This window comes from Pavona decussata, unplaced genomic scaffold, assembly GCF_977016875.1.
Source record: "Pavona decussata unplaced genomic scaffold, jaPavDecu1.1 SCAFFOLD_24, whole genome shotgun sequence".
NCBI lineage: Eukaryota > Metazoa > Cnidaria > Anthozoa > Scleractinia > Agariciidae > Pavona > Pavona decussata.
Genome location: NW_028145447.1, coordinates 600,001 through 609,463, shown reverse-complemented (window position 1 = coordinate 609,463; position 9,463 = coordinate 600,001). Strand labels below are relative to the sequence as shown.

Below are 9,463 nucleotides of genomic sequence, written 5' to 3'. Positions count from 1 at the left end.
AAAATAGCCGATCCAAAACGAGGCTATATAAAACAGTTTTAGCCGCTGAGAACGTCACACCCGTATTGCAGTTCAGCGAGGGAGCGTCCCGTTTGAAAGTCTTGTGTTTATTGTTCTCGCTTGAAAAATCGGCTGCAATTCCGTCTTTTTTGAAGGTAATTTCATATCCTTAAACATCTAAACTTTTCCTAGTTTGAAGGGCGTTTAGATTGAAACAGATCCGTGCGAGTAGTTGCCATTTGAAGTTGCTGAATTTACTAACGTTTCTGCCGCTGGCGGTGGCTCGCTCATATTTTGGTTGTAGGTTTGTAACTCAAGTTCTTTTTATCCACGATGCGGGAATACAAACTCGTCGTCCTCGGTTCTGGTGGTGTTGGCAAGAGTGCTTTGGTAAATATAACTTGAAAGCGTTTTTAAGCTATTGAAACATTATAGTGAAATGAGATGTGATCGATGTTGGAAATATTGATGTGCCAATGTCGATCGGAAAAGGAAGAACGCAACAATATTTAACTACAGTTCGCTTCAATTTCTCCCTGTCATAAACTTATTAAGTTTTACTGGCTTGTTTTCTAGACTGTTCAGTTTGTGCAAGGCATTTTCGTTGAGAAATATGACCCAACGATCGAAGATTCGTATCGAAAGGTAAGCTGTTGTAATTTGCTTTCATCGCCCGGTGTCTAACCGGTACTGGACTGTGTTGAAACACTCCACATACTTATTTTCACGACGTCTCATTCCTATTTCCCTCTCAGCAAGTTGAAGTCGATGGGCAACAGTGTATGCTGGAGATATTGGACACAGCGGGCACGGTAAATATCCTCTATTTTTGGAAGTGATCGGTGGGAAAAATCGTTCGTCTAGTTGCTATAGCAGAAAAATTGTCTTTTATGTAGAAAGAAATTATCATATTTGTTGTCAAATGATCAGTTCACATTATTCACACTGAGAGCTCATTACAACTCGAGAGTGAAGCAATCACAATTTTTACCATTTTTCACCTGAGTAAGTTTATTAGGTAGCTTTCGTCACAATTTTCTAATTTCTTTAATACCGGTGTTTATACATTGTTGCAAGTACACTGTAGGCCTATTTTGACAATCTACATTACGGTAGGAATTTGTTCAAAATCGGTTTTAGACATGTCTAACTTAGAAACTTTAATTTCTGCTGAAAGAATATGGCACTGTAACAAACATTATTGCTGAAACATAAATTTTGTAATTAATATTCTGACGGCGTTAAATGTGTTTTTTCCAGCAAGGAGATCCATGTGCGGAAAATAATTAGTGAGCTAATTGGATTATAAAAACATAACATTTATCCCCTTCTATTATTCATGATCTATGTTCTAATTAGCTGATTTTACGTCTAGTTTGAAAAACAAATTAATATAAGTAGATGTGTATACATCAAAACAAGTTTGCTGTAATATTGCTTTCATTACAGTATTGGGCAATCTCCAGCTACATTTCTTTTAATTGGTTTAACAACAAAAAATATTTTTGCACAAAATATGTTGGTGGTGTAAAATGTGAGTCCAATTTTAAGCAGCCTTCGATATCTACTTGTTGGATCATAGCAGAAATATACAAAAAGGAAATAGTTTTATGTTCTCCACCATTTTCCATCCCTCTTGTTGTCAAAAAATAACCTTCAATTATTCTGGAAAGAGATAGTTACCGTCATCTTCCTGAAAGTATGACGGTACGTCACCATGCCTTGCAAGAGGGATTAAATGATACAATTGACACTTGTCAACTTTTGCTCTCTCGTAATGTTCAAATGTTTGAGTCTGTGGATGAAATCCAAAAGTGTGACCATTCAAATGAAAGCCACTGAGCAGAACTTTCCTGTGGTGCTGTTTATTTTGTTGTACAAGATGGTTCAAACTTTTGAGTCTGTGGATGAAACACTCAACTGCAACCATTCAAATGAAGACTTCTGTGCAGAACTTACTTTTTGCATTGTTACTTTTGATAGTTTGAAAATTTTGCAAATAATTTTTTTGACACTCAAATGTTGACACTCTCGAAAACATTAGCATAAAATTGTGAAAGTAACAACCACCTGTAGGATTGGAATCGACCCTGCTGTCAATACAATCAAGTTTGTTGTTTGCTATTGAATACTAAAAGTATGATCCAAGCTCAATCTTTCTCAAACTCACCTTTTGCTAACCTTCTGTGGGGAACAAGGTCACCAGATAAGAAATTTTGGTCATTGAAAAAAAAATTCTCAGTGATATGTTTTACAGTGTAAAGATGGACATTCCTTAGCTACTCCATGATTAACTGAAACACATTAATTCATTGTTATGCAATACAACTAGAGAGAGAAATGAAAAAGAGAAGTTGTACAAAGGAAATCATGAATACAGAATGTTCTTGAGGATATTGTCCAAATTTTTCATTTTGTCTCCTAAAAAAAATTGCTTTAAAGGAAACCTCCACTCTTGAAATAAATTAATGTTGAATAGTTGAAAATACAATTTAATTTTAAATTTCGTTGGAAAACATGGAAATAATATTTCTGTGTCGGACAAAACAGAATTTGATTATCGCCCATTTTTCATTTTAAATTTCCCAGGCGCTGTCATCTTGGATTTCATGACGTAATATGGTTGCTCTGTTGTTTCACACAAAAGAACCTCTGCTGAATAACAATAGCGGCAACCATATGACGCCATAAAATCCAACATGGCGGTGCCCAGGAAATTTAAAATCGAAAATAGGAGATAATCACATCTAATTTTTAGCACACTTGAATGTTACTTCTACTTTTTAAACTAAAATTTCGAATTTAGACACTATTTCCGCTAATTTACCCAATTTGTTGTCGGAGTGGAGGTTCCCTTTAAGGGCTACACCATTTCATGGCCCAAACCATTGTCCAAAATGGTGACCTACAAGTTGTCATGCAACCAAAAAAGTCGTAACTTGGATTGCTGAAAAGTTTCATTTCTCTAAAAGCAACAGTTTCAAATGTCACACGAAACATTTTAATTACATCGAACCTAACCCTATGGTGATTGTGTTTGAATTACAATACCAGAGTACTTGTAGGTGACTTAAATTTAAATCTACCTGTAGCTGTGAACAAAAATGCTGGAGTGTGTGTCATTCAAGTAATTAAAGCTGCTCACGTGTACTCTATCGATGTCATGATGTTTAAATTCTTCCATTTGTTAATCAAATCTTCTTGAGTTTGATATGAGGAAAGTTTTCATTCTATTCTGGTACAAGCAAATGGTTTGCCTCAATGTTATCTTGAAACCAAAAATAGACCTACTAATACATGTGATTGGCATTGATAGCAGGATGACATGAAAGGACCCCCTTGTTTTACGTCTCCCGTCCGGTCACAACTTGATATCACATTTGCCTGCAGTCATGATAGCAGTTGATGCATTTAAAGTATATTGATCTGTGTCTGGAGCATTCAATGATTTTTTTGTTTCAAGCTGATAATTGAATAAACTAATCAATATGAAGCACAAACATGACTGTTACCTAGTATTAAGATTAAATACACGTAGTTAATATTTGCAAATGAAATTCATTACCCACTAGACGCTTCTAATATTATTTATTGAAAGATATGTTCACAGGGCACAGTTTCACTTGTCAGTATAGTTAATGGCTTACCATAAAATGTAAATTGTAAATCTTTGGCCTATATTTGAGGATGACATATTGTTGGGTCAACTTTAGCAGTTCAAAATTGATTTGAACAGCTTGGAGCGTGGGCTTATATCTGTGAGGGCCTTTCATCAGAAAGGTTTCACTTTTGGAGTCTGAGATATTGTGTGTCTGTTTGAATTTTTCATGACATCTCCTTGTTTTTCAGTGGCTAGATTATCTAAGTACAGTTATGTTGTTCGTGAGTTTGATATGAATCAGCAACGTTGCCTTGTCTTTAGTTTGTAATCCCACAATCATGTCAAACAGAATGCAATTAACGTATTTCTTGAGTATGTTACTGACGGGCATTATCCTAAAATGTTAAAAGAAGTATTTTTTGACCTTCAAAATGGTGTTTATGTTCTGAACCTGACCCCTTTCTGTTGTCTTATAAGTCTCTCCACACAGTATATTTAACAATTATTCCACGAGCGTGCGTTGGATATGAGATGATAGATAGCCAACGAGGCGCGTAGCGCCGAGTTGGCTATAATCATCTCATATCCAACAAGCGCAAGTGGAATAATTGTTTTATTAAAAACAATCAAGAAATATTGCTAGATCTTACTGATTTCGCGTTGCAATAATAACCGGGAGACAATTTAATGATCGCCATTTCTTGGCCATGGTATAATGGCTCATATACCATGGCCGCTAAGCCAATCAAATCTCTCGAATTGCATTATACAATGATTCAGTTTTTAATAATAATACATTATTCTTACTGTTACAGGAACAATTTACGGCCATGCGAGATTTATACATGAAGAATGGTCAAGGCTTTGTGTTGGTTTATTCCATCACAGCGCAGTCGACATTCAATGACCTGCATGACTTGAGAGAGCAAATCCTGAGAGTCAAAGACACAAATGATGTGAGTGTTGACCAATGTGTAGTTTCTCCTTACAATATCAGTACATTGTCAAGTAGGCAAGTGGTGAGATTAAAGAAAATCATCAAAGTTCTGTGAGATCTTAGCTTGATGAATCACATAAACAGGCCAACAAACTGTTTTGATTCCAAAGTAAATGATCATGACCATGCAGCCATGCACGGCCTGTGTTCTCATACAGACCTGTAGGTGATAATCACAGTTCTTGTTACAATAGGGAGCTTTAGCAATGACAACAGCAATGAGAAGGTCAAAAAAGCAACAGGCTTAATAACCAAAACAACAACTCTGGATGTGCATTATTACACTTTGGTACATTTCTTTGCCTTCACTGCACAACTAGGCAGTGGAATTTAGCCAATAGGATGTTTTCTGGAGGATGTAAACACACAGCGACAGATTTTTCTTTCTCTAAATCTAAATTTCTGTCAGGAAGGTAACTAATGAGAATTAGAAATCATCAGATAGGGGATGTGAATTTACAGTTATCGAATAAATATTACAAGACATGTAGGATGATACCATTGGTAGAGACTTAGAGATTTAAGATTTTGAATGTGTTTGTTCTCGTGCTTTAGGTGCCGATGGTCCTTGTTGGGAACAAGTGCGACTTAGAAGATGAACGAGTTGTCGGAAAAGACCAAGGGCAGAATCTAGCAAAAGGTTTCAGCAATTGGTGAGTTTTTATTGATTTCCTGATAACTTCTTGTTTCAAGAACTTGTTGTTGAGCAAGCATCAATGTATTTTGAGAAAATATTCCAAAATTGTCAACTGTTGTGGTGTTTTCTTCTGCAACCACAATTTTACCAAGATTCCACTGTACTGACCATTTAACGCCTCAGTATAAACTTGTAAGTTCTCTTCACTTTGCTTCATACATCCATTGTGGTGCTAGTGAGGAGAATATCTCCCAAGATCAAGACATCTTTTTCTTTTTGAAGTGATTATTTCCTTTATTCTCACAACTTGCACTTTTGATTGAGTAGTGAAAATACAGAGAGAAATTTCATGTTGATCGCTGTTGGAACTTAAAGGGTTAAAGAGGGGTTAATGAGAAGACATGGCACCTGCCAATGTTTGGAGAGATTTATATTAGGTCTAAGCAAGACAAACAATATTAATGAAATTCCATAAGCATGGATGACGATCAAACAACACAGCAGCCGATCGGTACCAAGGCGGACCGCCGAGGGAACAATTTCTAGTCTGAATGACAGGGATTAAAATCCTCCAATCAACAATAGCCTAAGAGAGGATCAAAACGCACCAATCAACACAAACCAAGGTACTACTTATACTGTTACGCAATCAGTCGACACCATTGCCTGATGAAGACCAGCAGTATAGCGGTGGAAACATCGTGATCGATATCTATGTGACTCAATCGTGAGACAAACAATTAAACTCGGCTATCAAATTAACGAGTGTTCCCCAAAAATTAATGAAAACCTTGGTTAAAGATTATAATTATCTTGTCCACTCTTGTTTGCACTGATTATAAAATAATTTTCTCAGATCTCTCAATGTTCACATGAACAGCTTCATGACTGAGGTTTTTGCAAGCTACATATAGGTTTCTAGTAACTTTTTAATCATTGACATTTATTTCTATTTCAGCGCTTTCTTAGAAACATCTGCAAAATCAAAGATCAACGTCAATGAAATCTTCTATGACCTGGTCAGACAAATAAACAGGAAAACACCAGAAGCGAAGAAGAAGAAGTCGAAAGGAAGATGTGTCCTCTTGTAGTGTTTGTTGTTTGAACATTTAACGTAAACGGCTGACGTTTCTGATTGGATGTGTCAATCATTCATGGAAAGTAAACATCAGAAATGTAAATTATTTGGGGCTGAAGGTAGAGAATAAGTGATATCAATCACATGGTAACCTACGTAGGCGAGAAGTTGTTGACTTAACCTTTTTAATCTTCTATCCTAAAGAGAAGCCAAATCTAGAATTCAAGAAAAAAAGGCAAATTTCATTTTTAAAAAAACTAAACAAAGAAAATTAAGGAACAATAAATAGCACCACTGCTAAGTTCTCCAAAAGAGCTTTCATTTGAATGGTCACACCTTAGGATTTCATCCACAGACTCAAAAGTTTGACCCACAGCATAATAAATAGCACTGCAGGAAAGTACTGCTCAGTAGCTTTCACCTGAATGGTCACACTTTTAGGATTTCATCCACAGACTCAAAAGTTCAAACCCATTTTATAGAATAATAAACAGCAACACAGGAAAGTTCTGCTCAGTAGCTTACCTTAAATGGTCACACATTAAGCATTTTAGTCACAGATTCAAATTTAAAACCACTTTGACATACAAGTTATTTTTTGACTGTTGGAGTTCTGTGGAAGTAGTTGCTTAAAGGAAATTTAGGTGGATTTTAAATATTAGTGCTAACCCCGGTTTTGTTTAAAGTTACAGTGGAATATCCAACACAAATTCTCATTTCTGGTTTTCATTTAATTTGTATGGAACTTGTTTGGAGAATTTGGTTATGAATCAAGACAATTTCACTTGTGCTCTTTAAGTTATTCTTTCCTTCTCTATGCCCAAGTTTGCCTTATTAAATTTTTTTGAAGAGAAATTAGTTACTTATTTGAGCTGTGGCAGATTTTTTAGTTTAGGAAATGCAGGCCATACAACCTCTAGTTTTAAAAGGAATATATATGTAATTAAGTATATATAAATTGTATAAACTTTGAAGGAAAGTGTGATGGTTATGCAAAACGGGCCTGCCCATCTATGGCAAAACTCATGAAAAGAAGCTAAAAGGAGCACTGCTCTGTCAATTAACCCTTTAACCCCTAATATCAAAGAACAAATTCTCTTGTCTTGTCCCCATACTTTTTTTTTAAAAGTACTGGGGAGAAGTTATTAAAATATCAAGAAAATTCACCTTGGGTGATCATATGCTTAATTCTCATGACCTCACAGGTTGAATAAGCATTGATATTACAAGGAGAAATTTGATGCTGATCACTGTGAGGGGTTAACGGGTTAAGACATGTGATCAGAACAGAACATTTTCAATTCTCGTGCAGTAACTTACTTATTTATAAGTTGTTTTACGTTTCGCGAGAGGATGGTTTGTAACTGATCACAGGACCCCCAATCACGATCATTAGCACAGCACAGGACAACCAACAAAAAAGGTTTGACTTCTGCTGCGATGTAAATGATGGGAACCAATTAGGAAGAGAGTGTCATCAATGATAAATTAAATATTATATGGGCAAACTTAAAAAGATGCGAAAATTACTAAATATTTCCTTAAAAACTTTTCTCGAATTTTCACTTAAAGGGGAAGTGTTACGGGGATTTTGACCTTGGTGTAAAGATACTTTCACTCGCAGTTTCAAAGTTACTCTTACTAGAACAACAAGAGAAAGATGATCAAGTGTCAGTGAATTCTTGAAAGGAACAACTCATGGTCTAGTGCATTTTGGAAATGAAATGCAAGAACTTAGAAAAGTTAGCCTAACTTTTTTCAAGTTGCAATCCATTCCTACTGTGTATCTTTGGCCAGAAACAATCATCCACAGTTTTAGTATGCTGGGGTGGGAATTCATAACTAAACTGAACCATTATTTTTGAGTTTCGATCTGTTCATAGTAAAACATTTCTGTTTTTTTTTTGTTTTTTTGGGTTTTTTTTTTTTTTTTGAAATGATACCAAAATCCCTGACACTCTCCCTTCAAGTATACATTTCAACACTTTATTCCACACACTAAACTAAAAGAAATTTTCCTATGTTGAATAAGATAGTTTTGAACAAATACTTGGTAACATGACCAAACCTCGGCCGGTAAAACCTTGGTTGAAACATTGACAGTGTTCCTTAAATCGGCTTCCTTTTCCTGATAACCTGTAAAATATTCAAGTGTGACAAAACAAGAGTTGTGATAATTTTTATTTTGTATAAAGTATTGCTTCAATAATAAACCATGCTTTTGCTTTATTATTAATTAAATTTGTTGCCATGACAAATCATTATTATAGTGAATGGTGATTCAAATGCATTTAGACAGAATTAACCAATGTCCAACAGCTCCAGGTAAGATTGCCCACATCTAGACTATTTTTGGAAATTGTGCATTATTTTTTGGCCAGAGTTTCTTGAATGGACTGTTGTAGGAACAAAGACCAAAATTGAGGGTAATCCAAAGAAACAAAAAAATATAAATGTCTCTTTTAACCCTTTCACTCTCAGGAGTGATCAATATGTAGTTTCTCCATACATCAACAATACATTTTTGACCAGAGAGGTGATGAGAAAACAATTATCAGCTAGGTGATGTTGTTTGATGTAACACCAAATTCTGAGTGAATTAACTTTAAAGAGAAATGCATGGCAGTCAGTCAGGAGAATTAACATTCAGATCATGGGAGTGAATGGGTTAAATGTTTTGTTCATTACTCTTATTTTGACATGTGGCCTACAACAAGAAACTTGTGCCTATTTTTGTGCAGGCCGTGACAGTACCTAAAACGTCATATTTTAATCATTACTTTTTTTGGCCTGGGCCTTCTTAGCTGAAGCTTTTCGATCTTGTCAGAAATCTTGATTTGTGATTTAATGACAACTGTTGTAATTTCACGCAGTTTTTGTATCGTGTTAATTTATCATAAGAACTGAGATTAAACAAACTTGCATTTTAGCAACAGGGTGACTCGAGTGTGATTTAGAAAAACCATTTAGAAGTAAGCTTAATATATTAAACACGAGGAAGAGTGGTTCATCCAATTTTTGAACACTGAGCGCTACGGTGTGTTGAAAAAATGAGGCGCAGCTGAGTTTTTTTGAACAAGCGCCGAGATGTTTGGAAAAAAGGACGAAACACTCTTCTGAGAGTTTGATATAGCTTCTCAAACTAATAAT

The 9,463-nt window shown here is 35.4% G+C and overlaps 1 protein-coding gene and 1 long non-coding RNA gene across 2 annotated transcripts in view; both read left to right on the top strand.

Annotated features, from left to right (window-relative positions):
- The window catches only part of LOC146485875 (uncharacterized), a 52,705-nt gene that overhangs the window by 16,124 nt on the left and 27,118 nt on the right, over positions 1 to 9,463 (top strand). The window lies entirely within an intron of this gene.
- LOC146485877 (ras-related protein Rap-1b) lies at positions 40 to 9,248 on the top strand. The gene is made up of 7 exons (XM_085102868.1): positions 40 to 155; positions 305 to 390; positions 577 to 645; positions 756 to 812; positions 4,417 to 4,557; positions 5,154 to 5,251; positions 6,194 to 9,248. Exons 2-7 carry the CDS (start codon positions 334 to 336, stop codon positions 6,324 to 6,326), a joined length of 555 nt encoding a protein of 184 aa, XP_084958994.1. The 5' UTR covers positions 40 to 155; positions 305 to 333; the 3' UTR covers positions 6,327 to 9,248.

What these genes read in the sequence shown, in the direction of transcription:
- LOC146485877 (XM_085102868.1), top strand. Translation starts at nt 334, where the DNA reads ATGCGGGAATACAAACTCGTCGTCCTCGGTTCTGGTGGTGTTGGCAAG. An exon ending in TCGAAGATTCGTATCGAAAG is followed by an intron (nt 646 to 755) that starts GTAAGCTGTTGT and finishes TTTCCCTCTCAG; the next exon opens with CAAGTTGAAGTCGATGGGCA. An exon ending in GCAAAAGGTTTCAGCAATTG is followed by an intron (nt 5,252 to 6,193) that starts GTGAGTTTTTAT and finishes TTTCTATTTCAG; the next exon opens with CGCTTTCTTAGAAACATCTG.